This window comes from Oryctolagus cuniculus, chromosome 11 (assembly GCF_964237555.1).
Source record: "Oryctolagus cuniculus chromosome 11, mOryCun1.1, whole genome shotgun sequence".
NCBI lineage: Eukaryota > Metazoa > Chordata > Mammalia > Lagomorpha > Leporidae > Oryctolagus > Oryctolagus cuniculus.
In genome coordinates, this window is record NC_091442.1 from 73,244,387 (window position 1) to 73,270,415 (window position 26,029).

The window sequence follows — 26,029 nt, forward strand, 5'->3', positions numbered from 1 at the left end:
CTAAATATTTGTGCATTTCCACTTTTGTGCATAATCATTTTTGGTTAAGGAGTTTAAACACTAACTGTAATCGCTGACTTTGGAGAAGTCCTGGACACATGAGGAATGGAAGAGGCATGAAGAACTGCCTCTTGGGACTCACTGAACTTGACTTAGCTTAGACTCTCCTCCTCTCCGTTTCTGACATTTGCCATAGCTCCTTAGCAAACCTTCCTAACTCTAAAACTCCCTAGTTCAAATATTTTCTTTCAGATTTTACCGGAGCAATGTCTGACCGCTGAAGAGTTGATGATAAAACCCACCAATAGCTGTCCTTTGAAATAGTCACTATCCTTTGTCACTAGAAATAACGTGAACTAACATGACTTCTTTGAGGGCAGGGACTTTGATTTTTAATCTTTTCTCTGTTCCGAGTTCTGGACACATGGAAAGCAATGCTTTTGTTGCCTGCATGGATGAATGGCTGCAAATAAATCGGTGAGAAGATTGCTGTGTGTAATTATTATGCTCTGGCGACTTATTCAATCCTTCTGAAAACTGGCAAATTGGGGGATATTGTTAAGCAGGAGTATCACAATTTACAGTGAAAAAAACCAAGCGTATGAAGGTGTACTAAATGTTACAACCAAGATTTATTTTGAGTCTTATTTAAATATCAATGAAGTTCTGAACATTGACATTCTAAAAATGTAGGATGACTTTTAAAAATGAAAAAAAAAATTAGTAGTTCTTTGTTTAAAAATCAGGTATGATTAATTTTTTCTCTTTTTTTTGGTATTCAGTATTGTTTTGACTGTCACTCGTGGTGAAGAGGCTGATTCTCTTTTATCAAAAGAACAAAAGGAAGGTAGCTCTAATTTTAGTTTCAAAATTTAGTTTCTCCTAGTTCATATACCTAGTTAAGAGAAAAATAATGCTGAAGAAATATTAGTAAGTCTCAATGAATAAACCATTTTTTCAGAAATGAGAAATCTTTCTTTGACTTTCAGTTGATTTAGATATAATTCACACATGCACAAAACCATGATGTTTTCTAAAGAACACAATATACATAATAACTATTTCTTTATGTAGCCAACTACCAAAGAAATCTTTGGTCTTGACCATACTTAGTAAATTAAATATGTTAATTTACCCTCAAGACCAGAAATGGCACACATGACTATAATGATCCAAATAGTTCAATTAAAATGGGAACATTGCAAATAGACAACATTTTTTTAGGATATAAGCACTCAACAAACTGAGAGTCAAAGGGAATTTCCTTAAGGAAACTCAAAAGGTAGGTGCTAAAAAACTTAAAGTAGGTACAAAAAAATTCACAACTAACATTATACTTGATGGTGGAAGACTCAAAGCTTTCCATCTAGGATCAGGCACAAGACAGAGATGTCTGATCTTTCCATGTGTATGCAATGTTATTCTGAAGATTCTAGCCAGAGTGACTAGATAAGAGGGTAGCACAAAAGGAGTTCAAATAGGAAAGGCAGAAGTAAAACTATATTTGCAGGGAACACAATTTTATATGTAGAAAATACCCTCAAATCCACAAAACTTAGATATAATAATCAAGTTCCACAAGTTTGCACGATATAATATGAATATAAGAAATCAATTGTATTCGATTGTTATGTTAACAATGCATAATCTGAAATTGAAATTAAGAGGATAGTTTGGCTTACCATATCATCAAAAAGAATAGAATAATTAGGAATAATTTTTGCAGCAAGTGCAAGAACTATAAAATGTTATTGAAAGAAATTAAAGAAGATCCACATAAATGGGGTACATATCACACTGATGTATTGGAAAGTCTAATATTCTTAAGATGGTAACACTCCCTGAAGTTCATCTATAGATTCATCTCATACCCTATCAAAATCCAGCTTTTTAAAATTATTTTCAGAAATTGACAAGATGATCCTAAAATTCACATAGACATGCAAGGACCTTAGAATAACTGAAATAATCTTGAAAAAGAACAAAATTGGAAGGCATACATTTTGTGAGTTCAAACTTAACTGCAAAATTGCACTAACCAAATAATGAGATTTTTGCTTAAGGACAGACATAAAGATCAACGGAATAGAATTAAGAATCCAGAAATAAGAAGAGATTATTCAACATCAGGGAAATCAAAACCACAAGCAGATACCACTTCACACTCGCTAGTATGATTATAATACAAAAAGAGAGGCAGTAAGTATTGGCAAGAGTGTGGAAATATTCAAATCCTCATGCATTGCTGGTGAAAATGTAAAATGACATGGTCACACTGGAAAAACATTTGTTAGGTCCTCAAAAAAATTAAACCTAGAATTACTATATGACTCACCAACTCCATCACTAGGTATATACCCCAAGAGAAATGAACACATATAGTCACACAGAAAGTCACACACAAATGTTCAAGAAGAATAATTCAAAATAGCCAAAACTGGAAACAACTGAGATGGCCATCGACTGATGAATAGATAAACAAAAGGTGGTATAACTATGAAGCAAGATAAAATGCCGTAAAAAGGAATAAATTACTGATGGATGTTTCAGTGTGGGTGAACCTAGAAAACACTATGCTAAGCAAAAGAAGTCAGACACAAAAGAACACAGTTTTCAATATGCCATTTATATAAAATATCCAGAATGGGCAAACCTAAAAATATAGAAAATAGATGGGAGTTGTCAGGGGTTAAGGAGTAGGGAATAAGAGAGTGAATGCTAGTACCTCTGGGGTTTCATTTTGGGGTGATGAAAATTCTGGAATTAAAGGTTGGTATATATGTTTACACATAACACTGTATAAGTATATACACTTAAGATAATAAAAATGTAAAGAAATAAATTTGAAAAATCCTTTTAATTCTGTTTTTCAAAAAAAAAAATTTCTGTGTCTAATTACTAATGTCTGTGAGGGACAAACATGACTAGTGGAAAATAAGTATTTGGAATGCTTGAATCATAAATCATGACAAATTCTTATGGCAATCCTGAATTGTGACAGACCAAAAAAGATATTATCAAGATCTCAGGCCGGCGCCGCGGCTCACTAGGCTAATCCTCCGCCTAGCGGCGCCGGCACACCGGGTTCTAGTCCCGGTCGGGGCGCCGGATTCTGTCCCGGTTGTCCCTCTTCCAAGCCAGCCCTCTGCTGTGGCCAGGGAGTGCAGTGGAGGATGGCCCAGGTGCTTGGGCCCTGCACCCCATGGGAGACCAGGAAAAGCACCTGGCTCCTGGCTCCTGCCATCGGATCAGCGCGGTGCGCCGGCCGCAGCGCGCCGGCCGTGGCGGCCATTGGAGGGTGAACCAACGGCAAAGGAAGACCTTTCTCTCTGTCTCTCTCTCTCACTGTCCACTCTGCCTGTCAAAAAAAAAAAAAAAAAAAAAAAAAAAGATCTTACACTGAATCTTTGTTATAATTTTATCAAAGCACCATTTTCATAATTAAAATGGCCATTTATTATGTGTAAGAAAATTTGTTGATACAAAAGCAAAAATCCAGAGAAAAGAAAATATTTTCCAAAGAAGCTTTTAAAATGATAGGAGCTATAAAGCTTTATGGGAATGTATTCACAGATCTATGGATAACAGCAACTGATTAAAATGGAATTAAAAGATAGGCTTTTTTGGTACAAAAATTGTGGAATCCATGAGTATGCGTATGTGTATATATATATATATACACACACACACACATATATGTAACTCAACTGAAATTTTAGAGAATTATATAATAAAAAAGAGCAATATATGTTAATATTAATAAATTCTCATCATGGGATTAATGAATGAAATTACAGGACCATTTTATCACACAACCTAAGATTCCATTTATTTGCACTGCTCTATGAGTTTAGAGATAAGCATCAGATTTCCTAGTAAATTTAACTGTGGTAGCAAACTCTTAATACACACTTAGTTGTGATGGTCTGCATTGCCTCTACCTTTGATATGTATTTTTTCAGTCTCTATCTCTTTACTCACAAAGATATCTCAGAAATCTAGTAAGAGTACCCTCTCTTCCCCCAGAGCTTCTCTGGACCCTCTGCCTATTATGTTGGCCGTCAGGATAGATTTCCCAATTTCCATGCCCTTTGGGAAAAGGGCAGGAGAGGCTTCAGGACAAGAGAAGGAAGAAAAGAGACAGTACTGGTTTCTATTGACTTCATCCTCCCTCTATCTAGAATCAATTCAAGAGTCCTAGCTACTTTCCCCACAGCACATCTAGAGCAACTTCTGGCTGACTCTACTGTGAGAGGTGCCCATTGTCTTTTTTTTATGTTGAAGGAAAAAGCTCCTGTTTGGTGAAGAAGTGTTGACATTGCTGGTGTTGATGATGATCATAGTGATTTAGGCTAATCTGGCTAGGTTTCTAAGAAGTTGTTTACTTGTATTATTTCATGCAATTGTCACAGCAATTTGTGAGGGAGATGCTATGACTATTCCCACTTTATATATTTAGAAGGAATAACTTTGGTAAGTTACCAAAGTCATTCAGCAAGGTATGTGAATACAGGTAGTATGATTCCTGAGATAACATTTTTTTAACCATAGACGTGCTGAATTTAGTTCAAACACAAACATAGGAGGATACTTAAAAAACTTCACAGGAAGTGAAATTCAAAGATGGGTTTATTTTGGTTCAAAAATTTTTTTGAAATCCATGCATAGTTTTTTCATAATATGTATTATCTGCATGTACTTTTTGAAAACCTGTCTTATACTGGTACCTTTTAGTTTCTAAGAAACTAGGAGCTTAGGGTGCTGATAAGATATGCCCTTTGGTCATGAAGACTTTATAGACTACAAACAATGAACCCTAAATAGAGTATTTAAATATTACGCAGCCTGGTTTGGAAATGAGACATGCTTAAGTTATTGACTTTTTTTTAAAAATTTTTTTATTTTTATTTTTTTGACAGGCAGAGTGGACAGTGAGAGAGAGAGACAGAGAGAAAGGCCTTCCTTTGCCATTGGTTCACCCTCCAATGGCCGCCGTGGCCAGCGCACCGCGCTGATCTGATGGCAGGAGCCAGGTAATTATCGTGGTCTCCCATGGGGTGCAGGGCCCAAGGACTTGGGCCATCCTCCACTGCACTCCCTGGCCACAGCAGAGAGCTGGCCTGGAAGTGGGGCAACCGGGACAGAATCCGGCGCCCCGACCGGGACTAGAACCCGGTGTGCCAGCACCGCAAGGTGGAGGATTAGCCTAGTGAGCCGCGGTGCCGGCCCTATTCATTGACTTTTTTTTTTTTTTTTTTTTTTTTTTTTTTTTTTTTTTTTTTTTACCAACAAGCTCTGGCAGGTTTTATTAAAGAAAAAGTTGCATGATTCACTTTTCACCAGTCTGTTCTGGCATGCTTCTAATAATATCAGAATCGCCTGGATCAATGATAGAAAGCGTGCATACTCTGTAGTATTTTCCACAAGCTGTGCCCAGTTCAATATTATTGCCACTGTAGTGATGGACACCAGTTTTGGCCAACATGGCGTAATACTCTATTTCAGATTTCCTCAGGGCCGGGCAGTTGTTGGCGAGGATGACCAGCTTCGCCTTGCCTTGCCTGATCATCTTCAGAGACTGCTTGTACCCCAGCACGTATTTTCCGCTCTTCATCACAAGCTGGAGCCTAGAGTTGATCGACTCCAGCGACTTTTTCGTCTTCTTGGCGGCCACCATCTTCCTGCCTTAGGTGCGGGACGGCCTCCAACCAAGTGCAGCCGCAAAGATGGCCGGGGAGCGAGAAAGGAAGGAGTTCCCACAATGCCCCTATTCATTGACTTTTAAGAGCACGTTTCTTTATATCAAACCTTTGACTTTGTTTTTGGTCATTGGAGACAAACATTTATTAAGTTAAAATTTTCAACAAGAAAACGTTTGTGCTAGTAGAAAGAATGAGATACTTTAAAAAGTAATTATAGTCAGTATCTATGTGAAAGCCTGTGGAAGTCCTCAGTCATTTGATATAAGAGGCAGATATCTTGCATCGTTAACCAGAGCAATCAAGGCTCGCCTTTACCTAAAGTGAACTCTCAGTCAAAATTATGAAAATCTACTGTCTCCAGAGTTTCCCTAAATGTTCAGCCAAGAACAGTAATTTTTTTTAAATATACATTCCTGTGTTTGTTCAGTGTTCATTTAAAAGCCTACCACCCTGTCAATGCAATTGTGGGCTTTGGTCTGTTAGATGCTTTGGGAACAAACCAGGATGACCATTGCCCTCAGCAAGTCAATGGCCTTTCACCTTGGAATTTCAGAGTAGGGAGTTGCTTCCTTTCAGCCATGGACTTTTCTGGGTTACTGAGTGGCCACAGATTGTATTTAAAGTATCATCACTTCTCAGGTGGAAGGAAGGAAGGCGCCAATTACCTGGAAGGGTTGTGTTTGCGATAAATGAAGAGGGAGCACTTGATTTGATCACTATGATCACTTTTTTGCCAATGTAAATACACAATCATGTTATCAGGGACACCTAGTACGAGGAATAATGTTTAAATATAAATTATTGGACATAGCTGCCAATAGTTAAAATAAGCCTTTCCTCTCAAGTAACTGGGATTTGTTGAGTTGATGCCATTCACAATACTTCATTTGTATTTCTTCTCTTTTCTCATCCACTGCCAGATGGAATAATAAGATAACCTTGAAAATCAAAAAGCCACAAACCCAAGTACATATATCATGCAGACCAAAGTGTGGAATTCTTACTTTTGATATTACATTTTATTACCTATAGTATGTCCAATAAGCAGATGGATTGGTAAGAAATAATATTTCTAGAATGCAAAATATCATACAAATTTTAAAGAATGAACTGAAATTTAAAATACAAAGTATTCTTTCATGTTTGTTGTAGGAAATACATCCTTTGCTTTCCAGAAATAAAAATGTTCCAAATTAGCATGCATAAGCAATATCAAATAAAATGAAAGAACAGCCCAGAAATAAGGCCCATCTAGTTTTCTAGAAAGAATTTTTTGACATAGAATTAAATTTATATATACTTCTCATTTTATTGATACCACCTACATTCCATAAAATTCATTTTTCTAAGGCAGATAATTAAATGGTTTTTAGGAAGTCACAGAATTGTATAAGCAGCACCACAATCAACTTCTGAACATCTTCCTCACCCATAGGGAAACCTGCTACTCACTGCCAGTTATTCTCCATTGCCTCCTCTCCCTGTTCCCTAGAAACCAATAATCTACTTTGTGGGTTTATGAACCTACTCACTTTCTATATTTCACATAAATGGAATCAGACAATATATGGCCATTTGTGCCTGCCTTCTTTTACCTAACCTTATGTCTTCAAGATTCACCATGTTGTATCATCTCAGTAAATAGCCTATCATTTTATGGTATATTATATTACACTGTGAGGATATCCCATGTTTTGTTTGCCCATTTATCAGTTGATGAACATTTGGGTTGTTTCCATTTTTTGCTATTATGAAAAATTCTGTTACAAACATATGTATAAGTTGTTGTGTGGGCATAAATTTTCAATTCTCAATGGAACTGCTGTGCATATGAAAATTCTAGATTTAACTTTTGAGGAATTATCAAATATTTTTCCAAAGTGATTGTACCATTTTATATTCCCATCAGCAATACAGGAGAGTTCCAATATCTTCACATCCTTGCCAATACTTGTTATTGCCCATATCTTAAAAATTATTTATTTTATTTGAAAGTCAGGGTTACAAAGAGAGAGAGGGAGGGAGGGAGGAAGAGAGAGAGGGAGAGGGAGAGGGAGAGGGGGAGAGAGAGAGAGAGAGAGAGAGAGAATCTTCCATCCATTTATTCACTCCCCAACTGGCTACAACAGTCAGGGCTGGGCCAGGCCAAAGCTAGAAGCCAGGAGCTACATGGGTAGCTCAAGTATTTGGGCTACCTTCCAGTGCTTTTTCAGGCCATTAACAGTGAGCTGGATCAGAAATAGAACAGCTGGGACATGAATCCATATGGAATGCCAGAGTTGCAGGTGGCAGATTTACCTGTTATGCCACACCACCAGCCCCTATTGTCCATATTTTTTATTATAGCCTTTCTAGTGGGTATGAGTTAGTATCTCATTGTGGCTTTGATTATATTTTCTTTTTTAAAACATTAATTTATTTATTTGAAAGGCAGAGTTACAGACAGGCAGAGGCAGAGAGATGGAGAGAGAGGTCTACCATCTTCCTGTTCACTCCCCAAATAGCCACAACGGCTGAAGCTGCGCTGATCTGAAGCCAGGAGCCAGGAGCTTCATCTGGGTTTCTCATGCAGGTACAGGGGCCTAAGGACTTGGGCCATTTTCCACTGCTTTCCCATAACAGCAGTGAGCTGGATAGGAAGTGGAGAAGCCAGGACTCAAACCGGCACCCATATGGTATGCCGGCACTGCAGGTGGTGTCTTTACCCGCTATGTCATAGTGTTGGCCCCTAATTATATTTTCTTAATAACAAATGATGTTGAGCTCTTTTCCCCCATAGGCTAACAGGCCATTAGTGATCTGCTATGGAGCAATGTCTATTCAAATCATTTACTTAGTCTCAAGTTGAGTTATTTGTCTTAATTTTTGAGTTGCAAGCTATTTACATATTCTGGAACTAGACCTTATCACAGATGAGGGAACTTCAAAAAGTCCATGCAAAATTATTAAAAGCATGAGTTTATTTTGGTCCCCAATATAATTTTGGTGCAATTGTTTTATAATATGTGGAAAATGCACTTTATGAAAACATTATGTAAGAATTCAATTATTTTTGGTACCAAAATAAACTCATACTTTTAATTCAATTTTTCCACATACTTGTCAAAGTGCCCTTATAGATGATTTGCAAGTATTCCTCCTATTCTGTGGATCATCATTTTACTTTTTGGCAGCATCAAGATGATTAATTTGATGTGTCCATTTGACTGGGCCATGGATTTCCAGGTATGTGGTCAAATATTCTTGGTGTTTTCTGTGAGGGAATTTTGTGGGAGAGATCAGCATTTAAAATGGAATATTGATTAAATCAACCTGATCTCTATAATGTGGTAGGCCTCATGCAATCAAAGACCTGAGTAGAATCAAAGGACCAACCCTCCTCAGAGTAAAATAATTTTTCTGTCCTGATAGTCTTAGAATAGGGATGTTGGCTTTTTCCTGGTTCAGACTCAAACAGGAACATCACTTTTTTCTGGGTCTTGAGCCTGCTGGTCTTCAGACAAGAACTACACCATTGGCTTTCTTGGGACTCTAACTTGTGATGTCACCATGAGACTTTCCAGCCTCCTTAACCATGTGGACCAACTCCTTATAGAAATCCACACACACACACACACACACACACACACACAAACTGGTTTTATTTTCTATATAGCATGAAATTTTTGTTTTGATGTAGGCCAAGTGATCTATTTTTCTTTGGTAGTTGTGGTTTTGGTATCATATCTGAGAAATTACTGCCTAATCCAAGGTCACAAAGATTTACAGCTCTATTTTCTTCTAAGAGTTTTCTTCTTTTTTTAACTTTTATTTAATAATATAAATTTCCAAAGTACAGTTTATGGATTACAATGGCTTTTTCCCCTCCATAACTTCCCTCCCACTCGAAACCCTCCCATCTCCCGCTCCCTCTCCCATTCCATTCGCATCAAGATTCATTTTCAATTCCTAAGAGTTTTCTTCTAACAGTTTTAGCCTTGATATTTAGGTCTTTGATCCAGTAAGGCAGAAGGATGTATACTGTGGGACACCATTTGCACAGAATTTATGCAAAATCTATCATATTTTGTCAGCTGATACATATCTGTCAAGTAAAAGTATAAAAATATTTATGGGAATGATAAACACCAAATTTAGAGTACTGATTGCCTTTGAAGGGAGAGGAGGAGAGTTTTATTTGCTAAAATCAGAGTTGCCATTTTATTTATAATTTTTTAAATTGAGCTAGATGGTAGAAGCAAGGATGCCCATTATGTAATTCTCTACATGTGTGAATGGAAATATATCATGATAAAAGGAGTCAGTGCAGTATCAAAAATGATATGAGCGGGGGAGGCAGCACTGTGGTGTAGTGGGTAAAGCTGCCGCCTGCAGTGCCAGCATCACATATGGGTGTTGGTTTGAGTCCCAGCTGCTCGACTTCTGATCCAGATCTCTGCTATGGCCTGATGGCCCAAGTCCTTGGGCCCCTGCACCCACGTGGGAGACCTGGAGGAAGCTCCTGGCTCCTGGCTTCAGATCGACTCAGCTCTGGACATTGAGGCCATATGGGGAATAAGCCAGAAGATGGAAGACCTCTCTCTCTCTCTCTCTCTCTCTCTCTCTCTCTCTTTCCCTCTTTCTTTCTCTCTCTGCCTGTGCCTCTCTGTAACTCTGTGTTTCAGATAAATAAATAAATAATTAAAAAATGAATGATTTGGGGGATGTTAACTTCATAACTGTGTGTTTATATTATAAAGTATAGAGCAGTCCCCTTTATCTATGAGGTATGTGGATGCCTGAAAATATGAATAGTATTGAAGCTACATATATAGTATATATGTATAGAAAAAATTGCCCGGGAGTGCAGTGGAGGATGGCCCAAGTCCTTGGGCCCTGCACCCGCATGGGAGACCAGGAGAAGTACCTGGCTCCTGGCTTCGGATCAGTGCATTGTGCAGGTCGCAGCGCGGCGGCCATTGAGGGGGTGAACCAGTGGAAAAGGAAGACCTTTCTCTCTGTCTGTCTCTCTCTCTCTCACTGTCCACTCTGCCTGCCCCAAAAATAAAAAAATTATATATATTACATATGTACATCAATGCCACTCTTTCTATACATATGTACCTATAATAAAGCTTGAATTATAAGTTAGGCATAGAAAGAGATTAGCAATGACTAAAAATAAAACCAATTATAACAATATTCTATAATGAAAGCAATGTGAATGTGATCTCTCTCCCTTTATCTCAAAATACTTGTTATATTATACTCACCCTTACTTTGATGTGAAATGGGAGAATACCTATGTGTTAAGCTGATGTGACGTGAAACACATGGCATTGTAATGTGTTAGTCTACTATGAAAGGGTTATGTGAACACAAGCACTGGGATACTGCAACAGTCCAGCTGATATCTACCACAGCTACTCAGTGACTTAGCAGGCAGGCAGCATATACAGTGCAGATGCAATGGGCAAAGGGATGATACGTGTCCTTCATGGGACAGGGGATTGGGTGAGAGTTCATCACACCTATCGTAATGGTGTGCAATTCAAAACTTACGGATTGCCTATCTCTGGATTTTCCATTTAATATTTTTAATCATGATTGATCACAGGTAATTGAAATCATGAAAAGTAAAACTGTGGATAGTGGTGGAGGGGCTACAGTAGTTTCAGCCCTAGTTAGTCATTCTGAAGTGGATACACACAGAGTCCTTGGTCTTGAGGACTGTGTCCACCTGTATTATTAATCAAGTAATATGGTTTCTGTTTCAGTCTTGTTTTATTTTATGCTCAGTAGACATATCCCTGATAAGTAAATGTTAATTCAAGGGTAACAATGCTTTATTTGTTCTAATTTTTAGAACATTAACTCAGTGATAAAGTTAATTAATTTACTTTATTTCTAGTAAAGCTTCCAAATACACAGAAGGAGACAAGTAAAAAAGAAAGGGCCTTTCCCCTTAGTTCCTCCCATCTCTTCATTTTCTGGCTCTATTCACAGCTCACTAACTTTTCTCATCTTTTCCAGCACGTTCTCTCCTTTCAATTAGCCATGCATGTACAAAGATAAATTGCATTATAAAATTCCATATTGTTCTGTAACTTTTACCCCCACTTTCCATTGTTTACTAGAAAACTTCTCTTATTAGGGCATCAATGTGTATCTCATAAATAAATATACTCATACAACATACCTATTTACAAATATCTACTTTAGATGTTTATTTCTAATTATTTTCATGGTTACAATGGACATTCTTATACTATATCCTTGCTTATTCATGCAAATGTCTCTTCAAGGACATAATTAAGGCTTCTCTTATATGCCAAATGTGGCAAAAATAAATTTCCTTTAATATTTAACATATTACAAAAGCAGCTTTACTTCTTTGATATCCCCCTCTATCAGCTTCTAAGTTTGTATACTAGGATAGAGTCACTAGAATAGGACATGCTAGAAAAGACTGGGATTGATTTGCACTCCAAACTTGCAAAATTTTTCCTTTATTCAACGTATAAGTTAAAAAAAGAAATTAAGTTATCTCTACTGAAATTTATTTAGAAATGACATAAATGTACAGTTATAGTTAAATATTGTGAAGCTAAAACATTTAAAAATTTTGAAACAGTAAAGAGCAAGATGAAAATAAATACAGTTTTTCTGGTGTTTTCTTTGTATGCCTCAATGAAGGATGCTGCATATTCCCTGGGGTGCACATGCCCCACTTTGAGACGACTGCTTCCATAATCTAGACTTACATATGTCATCATACACCAGCATTTTAACTGCTTCAGATGTACACGATACATTTCCTGGGATGCTGCCATGCAGTATCTACCATATCAACTATAATCACTAGTCACAGAAGACGGCTTAAAATAGCACTTTGTGTCTCTCATAGAAGACACTTCAATCTGCCCTCTGGACATGCAACTGGTAATCATGTTTTCACTGCAAGACTTTGCCATCCAAATGACTTCTATAGATTTAAAGATAAAATTAAAATGCTCTAAACTTAATATATTCAACAACACTTCTCTAAGGCAGCTGGCAGTGGGGAATATGTAAAAACAGCCTTTTAAATATCACCTACAAGAATATTCCTTATATCTCTAGCAAACTATCCTCCTTCAGATATAGTTTTATAAATTAACTCGTTATTTTCACAAGCAATCTCTTAACATAGCAATCCTAATATTGATCTAGACAACACTTCATCTCTGAGATATTCAATAATGACATTTTTTTACATCTCCAAAACAAGTTTCTATGACTGAATAATGAGAAAGGAAAAAAAAATTAAGCACATTATTTTTCAAATAAACAGAGAAGGTTAGACCAGCAAGACTTCTAAATTTCAACTCACTCCGTCACCTGGGCATGTGGAATGGTTCTAAGCTTTATTCTGAATATCATCATTTCTGATGACAAGAGTAGATTCAATAAACATTCAAATGAGTTAAACAACCGAACAACTCTCACAAGGGATGACATGGGGTAGAGTCACTAGATCTAGCAAACAAAAATACTGGATGCTCACTTAGATTTTGAAAAATAGCTTGAACTGTTAAATTTTTGTAATGTAATAAAAAAGGTGAACACAGGGCATTTAGGGCATCTTGACAAAGTCACTACAGGATGCAGCACAAAATCATTAAACATGTGCAGGATATGTCCCCTATATATAGAAAGCCTGGCAATGCTAACATGGTCGAACATAAGTGACCTAATTTTGATTCCTTCTTTGCATCCATCATTTCTTCTATGCATGGAAGGGATCCATAAGAGTAGGAAGGAAAAAAATGAATTGACAATGAGGATATTTTTAAGATAGACTAGACATGAATTATTTCTTCTGGTTATCATGATGTTTTTCATTGATTCCAAAAGAATAATAAAAAAGAATTTATTTTTTAATGAACTGCACATTTATAATATAAAACCAGATAACTACTCAGTGATTTTCCTGTAATTATACTCATAGATTTTTGGTGTGAGTAGGAATTCATGCTAACAATGAAAATAAAATTTTTTTAAGAATCTTATACAGCCCTCACATTTGAACAATCTCTCAAACATCAGGATAAACTGAAAACATGTTACTTTGATTTAAATATTATATTATTTGCAGCTTTTTGAACTCCTCATCAAGTACTAGATATCTGAAGCAACAAAGTACTGTAAAGTATTAAAATTGTGAGTTATATTTCTAGGAAAGAAAAAAAAAAGTCATACTTCATGGACCACCCCTTTACATACAAGCACATGTCCCTTAGGTATGTTCTCATTCTGGTTGAATATAGAATATTTTGAAAAGTTGAATGTTACATTAATCCTTTGTTTCATGTGAATAAAATGTTTTCACTTAAATGGTCTTCAACAACTTAAATACTTGGAGTTTATCTATATTGAAGATGAAGCGAAGTTGTAAAACACAAGAATGCAATTGTAATGGAGAGATAGAAGAATACATATGTTTGTAGACTGAAACCTATTTATACCAATTTGCGCAGGTTTGAAATATTGCATACAACAATTTGAGGATAAGACTTTTGAACATCCTCTGCTTTCATCTGCCTGAAGCATCAGTGCGCGCGTTTTCCACTAATGATTCCCTGTGTCAGATGAGGACAGGCAGAGGGGTGTGAGTGAGATAAAAACGAGGTGCTCTAGACAATCTGTTCAAACGGACTGAGGGTAGAGTTCATTAACTAAACGTTACTGACTGTTCTTGGGAGTTCAGGTCCACACCTAATACATTCCAAAAGTTCTTCAGACCTCAGCAAGTCAAAATACACTACGGAAATCATTTTTGACAAGAACTCTTGGGCTAAGCTTTAAGTAATCAGTATCTGGTTAGGACAGGAATCGCCCAGTATCCTGTGGAGGAAAACAGCTGACATGAACGCCATTCCAGCTTTCCCCCTCCTGACCGTGCTTTCTAATGTACTGCCAATCCGCCCCGGGCTGCCCCCCGATAAAGCGCGCAGCATTACGGGAACCCAGGGTACATGAATGCAAACTTGACAAAGCTGCCTGCCCCCAATCTTTTCCTGAAGACTATGTGTACAGTAAAATTGTGCTTTATCATAGAAATCCCTTTTCAGTACAAATTCTATTGGAACTTAAAGTCTCCCGGATGAAATCACGTTTTTGCTTTGCTAGGAGAGGAAGCAAGAGGGCTAAAAGTCAATTCTTCCATTAGAGTGAAAGCTGAAAAGGCTTACGTATCCAGATTCTATTGCTTCCATCTAACTCAAATCTTGATCATCACTAACCAAGAAAAGATAAAGGCATTTCTGCTGGATATCAGATAAGAATCTTTCAAAGGGCCATGGACTTGGGCGCTGCAAAGCCCTATGGAATGCTTTGCTTCATGAGCCAATTTGGTGGACCCTGTTGGGCCTGCCCTCTCTCAGGGAAGAAGGCCGGGGTGACTGTTAGCTTTAGGATCATTATATGGCTCTTTGCTTGTTTATTTGATTTGGCTTAAAATCTTCAAACAGCAACAAATGTCTCAAGTAGGATTTTTGAGGACAAAGAAAAAAAAAAAGCTACTTGAATGTCCTTGGAATGCAAACAAAAGCCCAAGCTACTGATGACCTGGAATGTCCCTCTGTGTGTGAGTGGCACACAGATGCCATCTACAGGGCACAGGGTGGCACCATCCACTCTACTCCCGCAAAAGCCATTGGCAGTATTTAATCTTAGAATGCTTCTAGTTATTTCTCCACTGGGGAAAAAAACAAAAAACAAAAACAAAAAAAAACACAAAAAAACACAGAATGCAGTCCAATTACCAACAGAAAGAGGGTGCGAATGGAGGAATTGTGGGGTGCCTTGGACATCCAGGGAGGCAGGAAATAAGATCAAAAGCTTTGGTGCCACATGGATCTGGGCTCCTGTCCTGTTTCTGCAGCTGATGTGCTCCGTGACCAAGGGCACTGATTTAAATGTTTGTGTCTCAATGACTTCATCAAGAAAGCTGAGATGTTGGATTGTACCTACTTGAAATGGATCTCAGGAGATACTATTACATCTCTGTAATGCATCTTCTACTGGCACAAAGCACTGCTCCATAAATGTTAGGTATGGGCATACATAGAACAAGGCTTTTCTAGTCCTTTTCTACATGGAGGCATAGTTCTTCTGGCACATTTTTCTTATTGGTATTAACATTATGCCATGGAATCATCTTCTATATTTAAATATGCTCAATAAATCATCTTACTTTCTCGTTCTCTTATCTTTGACCCCAAAAGCTTTTTCCACCTGGGTTCAGATTAAAGCTCAGATTTATATTCAATGGATAGGCTTTGCCATAGAGAGACATTCCATATAGTCATGCTTGCTATTCTAAACATGCAAAAGAGGTTTATTTCAAGTGCATGTCTTGTATAAAGTAGATCATCCAACAAAATGCACCTGCCATGCATTTCTGAAACAAATGCAGACATTTACCCATTGTTATTTCTAATGCTTAGCTGTCCTCTTATTTATGTGTAGCGCCTCCTAGAGCTCTCAGCTTTGTGAATTGAAATGATCCTAAGGAGACCAAGAGAACAATTTTGAGTAGAATGAGTCAGTCAACTTTGCACACAGTTAAATGGCTGCCCCCAAATGGCTAACTCATCTTTTCCTGCATAGCTTCTCACAAGGGGAACTTGCAATTGCCAATAGCAATTGGTAGCCATCTTGCTTGGGCATTCTCCTTCCTATGGCATACAGAACAGCAGGTGGGAAGAAGAGTGGGCACACAGCAGATTAGTCCTGGCCAAATAGACTGTCATGCAAATCAAAAGGCAAACTAAAATTTTTTTTCAAACTCCTTTGCTCCGAAATAAACTTATCTTTTAGTTTCATTTCCCACAAACTATTTTTTCCCCACTCAGTCCCATAAACTTTTTGAAGTCCTCTCATATGTGCAGAAAGGGAATCTTTGGCAGGGTTGGGGGAGTTGGGTGATTATCGGAGGTGGCAGGGTCGACAAGGACAGCAAGCCCTGTGAGAGCATGAGTGTGCTTACTGGTTCCTCAATGAGTCTATGGCTCACACAGACCCCAATTTTAAATGCATCCACATTTTGGTGTGGAAAATAGCAAGACATGAGAGCAAACTAGCAATTAGTTCTCCAGGGAACGGAGGCATGGATGAACAGTAGGCGGAGCTGTCTTCCATCCTTTGGGAATCTTGTCCTGGATATGGACCCACCACGACGCTTCCTCTCCCACCCACTTTCCTGCCTTCTTACCAGCACAACCCAGGGTACTTTTCGGTCCTGTGCCTAGGACTTGCAAAGACCTCGGGTGAATAAGAATGCTTTTCCTGTGTAAGAGCACAAGACATTTTAGGAACAGGAAAAGCCTATCCGGTCCAGCATACCTGCCCTTTTTCGGTTTATCTTAATCTCACCTTCCTGCAGTGTTACCTCCCTGCATCTTCCTATTCTGAGAAAAAAACATTTTCTTGTACATTTCTCATGATCTCTGTGGCCACTAGGCCTGAGAAAATCAGGAGTGCATTTTGTGCCATTATCTTTAGAACACATGCTTTCTGAAAACATTTGCAATGCTGGTAGACAGTTTGTCATTTTTCTTTTTCTGGAAGCATAGACCACGAGTTTGAAACAGGAAGCTCAGAAGAAGCGTGGCGTGGGGGATAAGGAGATTGTCTGGCTCGATTCAACACTCAGCTTTAATTATGAGTTAGCTGATTGGCCATGCTCTCTGTGTCAACGTTTCTCTCACAGGGTTCAGAGGTATGTTTATGTGGAATAGGGCTCATTAGGAGGGAAATATGCAGGTGGCCACAGATTAATCACAAACAGCAGAGACCTGTTAAAGAGCTTAGCATTCTCTGCGCCCTTCCTTGCCCCCTGTTTCACATTTCAAATCTGGAATTTACAATAGGGTGAGGTAAGCCACTCACCATCGTAAAGAAGGTGAAATATTTACTCAGCAGATGTTTCATTACTTAAGAAAATCCACATTTCAATTAAAAAGTCCAAAGCATTGGGCCTTCCATGCAGTCCTCAGGAGGAATTCTTGGCAGCACTTCTCTTGAGTGTCTCTGTTTTACGCACTGAATTTTTATTCTTCTAACTGTGCAGGTCAACAAATCACCGAGAAGACACCAAAACTGTCTGCCAGATGTCAGCCACTGATTCATTTGTCTTAAGTTCAGCCAAAAGGGAAGAAAATATGATGGGTGGAGCATGAACAGCAAACACAATCAACATCTGACCAACCAGGTTTCCTGTCACCTTGGGAACAAAATTGATTGGCACTGGTTTCCTGTGTACAAGTTGAAAACCAGTAGCAACAGCAGTAACAAGACTAAACAGCAGATAAGGGACTTGGGAATTTAATCAAGCCATGTCCCCAAAACTTAAGCTTGAAATGCTAAGCAGAAAAGTCCCAAGACACTTTGGGGGCATTTTTTATTCTTTTAAGCTATTTTGTATTTAAAGTAGATAGGTATCTTCTAAATTCTGCTATTCCTGGAAGTCTGAAATAACTTGAAACGAGCTAAGAATTTAAATTAATGTTAGGGGACCCTACATTTTACCCAAGACTCAATGTCTTCTTGTCTTTTAAAAAAATTTTTACTAATGCATTGGAGTGATTTTATTGGTTTCAGCTCTTTTGTTTGAGAGGTAGTCTTTCTATAAGGGTAATCTCAAATGCACATACAGATTAAATATAACAAATATACTTTGTAAACTAAACTTTCATGATGCAGGTTATAGGAGGCAAAAGAGAACAATGCATTGCTAATACCTACTTTCTGTTTGTGTCTAGATTCTTGTTATTTCTTTGTCACTGTAATCAGCATTAAACAGGGTTCTTATTGAAGAAGCACAATTTTAGCCCAGTGCAATTATATTTGCTTTTAGTGTGGATTCTGAAATTTTATTTCTTATTGCTTTGTTCAATTGTTTACAAATACATATTGAGCACTTAAGTATGTGGAGGCTCATTTATAAAGTAACAATTATAACAAATTAAATAGCATGGTTAATAAGGATTCTGTAGAATTCACAATGAGAGACCCCAAAAGACAGATATGTGAAGAAACAGAGATGAATTGTTGACAAATAATGAAGTAAGAGAGCATAAATATTTGCAAAAATATACTTCTTTGATAGTAAATTGGGAGTTGTAATAAATGGCCACTTCAACTGTGAGAGATTTTTTCAAAAAGTATTTCATATCCTCTCATTCTATTCTTCTAATTTCAGAATCACTCTCAAAATTTATTCACCTAACTGGGATGGGGAAGATCGGGCCTGCAGGCTCTATAAGGCCCACAAAATCATTTGGTCTGGCCCTGCCAAGGAAACTGTAGGAGGAACTTGATATTCGATAAATCCATAGCAGGCTAACTTTTAAGTTGACAATTTTGTACGGCTCATGATGTCACAAATATCCAATGGTTCTTGGAAGAAAAAACCTTCCCTATCCCTGATATATAAAAATATATAAACGGCAAAGTATTTCTTACACTGTGTTTCAGAATTCATGTTAGTTACTTCAGCTATTACTAGGAGTATAGCGATTAAGGGTAGATTATGGAGTTAGACTGCCTGGGGTTCAAATTCAGGGTTCTACCCATTAAGACTGTTTGATCTTGAGCAAATTATTTAACTTGTATATATGTCAGTTTTATCATCTGTAAAGTATGGATAAAACATGTACACCTAAAATTGTCAATGTAAATGATAAACAGTTTTTTACTAGTTATTTAGGGAATAATGACACCAAAAAAGTCTGTGTATGTTCAGTATAGATGCAATTTTTTTTTCCCATTTTGAATCTGTGCACGCAGAAACCTTGGGTAGGGAAGGCTGGCTGAGGATTAGTTGAGATATTATATGCAAAACACTTAGAAGAAAATTTATTACATTATCAATGCTATGTAACTCTTAATTGGTTTATTATTTATTTGTTTATCTGAGTGGCAGAGAGAATGAGAGACTGAGAGAGAAAGCGAAAGAGAGAGAGGAGAGAGAGTTCCCATTCGCTGAGTCACTCCCTAGACGCCAGCAGTGGCTGGATAGTGCTTGGCTGGGACTGAAGTTGGGACCTAGGCACTCAATCCAGGTCTCCCACGTGGGTGGCAGGAACTCAATTACTTGAGCTATCACTGCCACCTCCCGGTGTGCATGGCAGGAATTTAGGGTCAGGAGCCAGGGCCACAGATTCTGCCCCATTCACTGCTTTATGTGTAATCTTGTTACTGCTTCTGCCTCCGAGGCACTTTTTGTACTCCTGCTATGCTTGCTGCCCCTTTCTCTGCAGTGCTGCTGTTGTGGTGAGAATTCTCCTGTCACTGTTATTCCTGACTTGCTAATTAGAGCCACCACTGCTGCTGTGACAAACTGTTGGTGTTTGTTCCTGCTGCTATTGCTGCCAGTGCTGTGACTGCTCAGCAGTTATTATGGGTGGTGTGTATGTATAAATATCTATTAGGTGTGTATACAAACACACACACACACATATATACATACACACATACACACCAGACATTGGTGGTAGCTAGCTCCATGATGAGACAATGAAAAAGTTTCTATATCTTCATCTTTGCTTCAATATACTTCCAGCACTTGCATAGTAAGAATGTATTCTGGGTACAGTTCATTAAAATTCAAAAGTTAATAAGGGCTGGAGAAATACTGAGGTCTCATAGTTATCGATGTTTGATAGAGTCTCATGGCCAATACTACCTTCCTGAGAAAGGAAATGTGTAGACTGCCACCCCTACCTCCAGGGTAAGGAGGGAACCTTGTATTATACACCATCCCATTATAGAGGGGACATGATTTGTTTGCCATCTAACTACGCACTAAGTGCATATGAGATATTTAGTTACTGACTTATTTTGTTGTTATTTTTATCGCACGTCAAACCCTTCCTCATTTATCTTTATGTTTAAGATGAAATATTTTTGATAAGAGGAGAGATCTTTTGTATCTTTCAGCCAAACTGTTTCCAGGGGAATGCCCTTGGGTTGGCCCATAGCTCAATTCTGAACAATTATCCTGACATTATCCTGAAAACAATCCCCACAAGTTCTACTAAGAATAAATAAAGCACAATGGAGTAAAATTATCCCCTGAATCTTAGAAAAGCAGTAATATTTCAGTCAGGAAATCTAAAGTTTTTTTTCCCCTAACATACTAAGTTTTTACACTCCATCACAAAGAATTTGGAATGAGGAAAAACCCAGATTTTCCAGTTACTGAGTGGGTCTATATACTGAAGAAAATTCTCCAATAGCCAACTTGGGTGAGTTTATATGAACTGTAAACTGCCCTTGGTGTACAACCGGTTCTCTGTTCTCTGATTCCACCTGCGGAGGTTGTCCCAGGTGCATGCTTGAGGACCCCAGTTACATCAGTGGCCTCCGATTCTGTTTATAGCTGAGGGTTCTTGGTTAACAGAGAAAAGGAGGGCGTTAAGCACAGCATTGGTGAAATGCTATAGCCCATCTCAGACTGCCCGAGTTCGAGCCATGGCTCCACTCCTGATCTGTTTCCTCCTAATGTATACCCCAGGAGGCAGCAGGTGCTGGCTCAGGTACTTGGTTCCCTGCCACCAACGTGGGAAACCCAGATTGAGTTCCTGGCTGCTGGCTTCAGCCTTGCCCAGCCCTAGTGTTGAAAGCATTTTGGGCAGTCAAACAGTAGAAAAGCTATCTCCCTTTCTTTCTTTCGCTCTCTCTCTAATAAATAAATAAATATATAAGTAAATAAACATTTTTAAAAATAAATATAAGAAAGCCTCACCAGTAAGGCTAATAAACATAACAAATGTATGCAGAGCTGGACTCACTGAGGTGTTAGAGAAGGGAGCAGGCCCTCCAGCCACCTCTGCTGTAGAGCCTTGGAGAGCACGGTTGAAAAGCACTGCTTTGGATCCAAATGTGGAATAATCCACAACCACGAATCCAGCTACAGCTCTCTCATCGAACAACGCAGGCCTGACAGCTGGTTCCCATAGGATTCTTGCAGTTCTTTGTAAACAAGTTAGTTACTGCTTTGTCTCAGTTCCTTGTTGTAAAATGCTAAGGAAGGTGCCTTCCAGTGCCAACATCCTGTGACCCTAATACTTTTAGTAATAAATTTAGCTATAGGGACCCAGTGGAATTGAGCAGATAAGAACTGTCGAGGGTATTGTGGAGTCAATAGTGAAACTGGTTTTACAAAACCATTAGAACAATTTCCCAGTTTGCAAGCTGTGAGTTGTTTTCAGTTCTAGGGTTTTGCTCCAGATAAGGGGTAAGAACATGGCTTTTCCAGCCAGACCTCTGCCACTGGCTGTACAGTTTCTGGAATATCCCTAGAACTTGGACCAGGGCCTCTGAGATCACAGATCCCAAATGGGAATCTCTAAATGGAGAGATGGGGACCAGCGTTATGGCACAGTGGTTAAACCTCCCCTTGCCATCCCCACATCCTATATTGAGGAGCTGGTTTGCATTCTGGCTTCTCTGTTTCTGATCCAGTTCCTTGCTATCTTGCCTGGGACGCATCAGATGCTGGCCTAAGTCGGGTCCCTGCACCTATATGGGAGACCTGTATGGAGTTCCTGCCTCCCAGCTTCAGCTTGGGCCAGCACTGGCTGTTGCAAGATTTTGGGGAGTGAATCAGCCTATAGAAAAGCTCTCTTTCTTTCTCTCTCACTCTGCTTTTCAAATAAACAAATACATGTGGAAATAGAAATACAGAGTAATGTGCATTTGTCAAAGTATAAATAGACATTTAAATACAAGCATTTAAACATGTATCTAAATAAGATCTAATATATGTATTTAAATGTACTGTGTGTGTGTGTGTGTGTGTGTGTATCGTTGTCCTTTGGTGTCCTTGGGATATTGGTTCCAGGACTCCTTGTGGATTCCGAAATCCCTGGATGTCAAGTCGTATAAAGTGGTGTTATATGCACAAATCAACCACAAACATTCTCCCACACAGTTTAAATCATCTCTCACTTATTTATTATAACTAACACAATGAAAATGCTCTGTAAATAGTGGTTGTACTCTGTTAGGGAATAATGACAACAAAAAAGGGTCTGTATACAAGTTTAGTACAGACTCAATTTTTTAAACGAATATTGTTGATTCCTGATTGCTTGAGTCCACAGATGCAGAACCCATGGATACAGAGGGCCATCTGTATACAGGCATCACACAGATCAGGCAGATAGATAGGCAGACAGATGAACTCCCTCTCCACCTTCCACTAGCTTCTCCCCTAACGCTTCCCCAAAGCTGTTGAGATTGAATTTCCGGGACTGACTCTGGAATATTTTTCTATCTAGAAATAATGATATAAAATTTCCCTATTAAGTTTGGGAACTGCTGCTTTCAACTCTACAATGCTGTGTTTTCGACTTTTTAAGAAGTCCCTAGTTCTAAAATACGGTCACCTACTTCCTGTCACAATGGCTCCTGTGCACACTGCACATTGATTAGCACAAAAATGTAATTGGCCACGGCAATAAGAAAGGTCAAGGTGCTTTCTCCTAGAGGCTACATTTAATTTACTGAATTACAGGGTTTAATATTTTTTGAGTGCTAGTGATGAAGAAGAAATGCATGGGGCCAATTAATCATGTTTAAGCCATATTTTAATTACTCATTATTTTTTAGAAGAACTTGGTATTCTAATACAATTTGGCTTTGTGCACACTCTCCAACCTTGAAAGGACCAATCAATTGGGTGATATATAGTAATTAAAAACAATGATTCCAGGAGGACACCTTCCTCATTCCTGGATTCCGCTGACATTACTCAGATGCAAGTTAGGGCAAACTGTTGTTTCTGTGCGCCCCCTACAGGTCATGTGTGGAAGGCTGTATTTAAAAAAGAAATGAAACCCCTGTGCATCATCATTTCTTACATGTTTACCAAGCATGTTCCGCTTTCTCTCCCTACTCCCAAGGATTACATTTAACAAGGGAGACAATTCCTTCAAGAGTTCTGGATACTTGATTTCAAAACATCCATCAACTAAACTCCTATACTCAATCCAATCAAATAACAAAATACATAAGACCCTCTCCCAATACCTAGTATGTCCATAATGCTTTATTGCATCTATTTGATTCCCTCCCATCCAACTGGAGGCAACTTCACTCTACTATAAACTGCCACAGAACCTAGCCGCTTTCCTTATATGATTTTCTGCTAGAATAGGAATGGTTTCTATTAATTTTTGACCCCCCCATTTAAATCTCCATGAATTAGGAGAGTAGAAGGAGTTCTTAAATATGGTTTTAAAGTGGAGATCACACCTTTAAAGGCTGATTTGAAAACAGAACAGTGATAGCAAATCAAACCATTATTTCCATGGTGAAGATGATAAAGATCACTGTATCAGGAAATTGGCTGGGGGAAAAAAAAAACTTTGCATAAATTTCCTCCACACTGAAAAAACATGGGTTGGAGTTTTAAAATATACAGTGGGAAACCAAAGATAAGGACATAAACCCCATACAATACTCTGTGAAGCATTCAAAGAAAAGGAAGTCTTGCATCGCCTAGAGGAAGCTGCAGTCTCTTAATTAGACCAGTCTTCTTTTTTAAAAAAGGAATCAGTCGAAGGCATGAATTTCCTTTCCTAAGTGTCTTGATGCATATTTGTACTGTAAAAGCAGGTTCAGTATTGTCTTTTTTCAGTTTACAAGATATATACTTAGAATAGAGAGGCTATTGAATTTGGGGGTCACATGAAGTGGTTGGAGAAATCAGCCCCTCAGAAATGAGGTGGCAAGTGAGAATTTTACCTGCACCTGGCCTTTCTAGAACCAAGTTGGTCTAATTAGAGCTGAAATATGAATAAGGCTAACTCTGATGAGTATGGATAACTGGATCACTTAGTCAATACTCACAGAGCTCCTACTATGTGTGTGGAATTAGGAAACAAGAAAACAAAGACATCTGAGGTCTCAGGTTTGCATGTGTATACCTACGTGAATGTGTAGGGGAAGGGGTGGAGAGTTAGTTAGAGGCAGCTTATCCCTATAAGTATGCAATACTTCATTGTGACATATAGTTGCCCCACCATGCTGTCCATCTGACTATCTTTTTTTTCACCAAATAAATCTTTTATTTAAGGAATACAAACTTTATACATTTCATAATTACAACTTTAGCAACATAGTGATTCTTCCCACCATACCCACCCACACTCTTACCCCTTTTCCTCCTCCCTCTCCTATTCCCATTTTTATTTTGTATTGAAATCTATTTTCAATTAACTTTATACACAGAAGATTAACTCTATATTAAGTAAAGAGTTCAACAAATTGTATGAAAAAAAAGTTTGTCAACAGTCGAGGCGAGGGCTATTCAAAGTCATTGCATCTCAACATGGATTTCACTTTTTAAAAGCATTTTTTGAAACTTAATTAACTTTAAAGAAGAACCCAAGAATGATACATCTTTTGTGAGCACTTAGACATAACTATGACTTATGAGACATAAGAATATTCTCCACTTATTACACTAAAATGAAGTAAATCTTTGAGAATAAGTTTTACTATTAACTCTCATAATCCAACTTTTTGAGGACAGGGGTCCTGATGGGAAGTTAGTACACAGTGACTCCTCTTGGTAATTTAACAATTAACACTCTTATGTATGATGTCAGTGATCACCAGAGGCTCTTGACATGAGCTGCCTAGGCTATGGAAGTCTTTTGAATCCACAAACTCCTTTAGTATTTGAACAAGGCCAAAAGCAAAGTGGAAGTTCTCTCCCCTCTTCAGAGAAAAATACTTCCTTCTTTGATGACCCTGTCTTTCCAGTGGGGTCTCACCCATAAGGGTCCTTCATGGAAGACCCTTTTTGCCACAAAGTCTTGGCTTTCCATGCCTGAAATGTTCTCGGGCTTTTCAGCCAGATCAGAATGCCTTAAGAGATGATTCTGAGGACAGAGCACTACTTAACATGATTGTCATTCCATAAGTCTGCTGTATGGACTGCTTCCCATGTTGGAGCATTCGCTCCTTTTTTATTCTATCTATTATTATTATTACCAAACACTTTACCAGTTAATCCTATCCATCTAATCACTTCAACACTTAAAATGCTATTTTTACCACCTAGCTTTTATTGTTTTTTGATGCCTGTTATCCAACTTCCTTCTATTTCCCCTGCTTCCACTCTTCCCAGCTTCTAGTAATCACTGTTCTGAGTTCAGACTGATGTTTTAAATTTCCACATATGAGAGAGCACTTGTATTATTTACATTTTCCATGTCTGGTTTATTTCACTCAATATATCTTCTAGTTTCACCCATTTTACTACAAATATAGGATTTCATTCTTTTGTA

At 38.2% G+C, this 26,029-nt stretch overlaps 2 protein-coding genes across 7 annotated transcripts in view; both read right to left on the reverse strand.

Annotated features, from left to right (window-relative positions):
- The window catches only part of PTPRR (protein tyrosine phosphatase receptor type R), a 288,370-nt gene that overhangs the window by 62,590 nt on the left and 199,751 nt on the right, over window positions 1-26,029 (reverse strand). The gene's annotated exons all lie outside the window — the stretch shown is intronic.
- LOC100343129 (large ribosomal subunit protein eL30) lies at window positions 5,298-5,766 on the reverse strand. Its single transcript, XM_002711331.5, has one exon. The coding sequence runs from the start codon at window positions 5,675-5,677 to the stop codon at window positions 5,330-5,332; it is 348 nt and encodes a 115-aa protein (XP_002711377.2). The 5' UTR covers window positions 5,678-5,766; the 3' UTR covers window positions 5,298-5,329.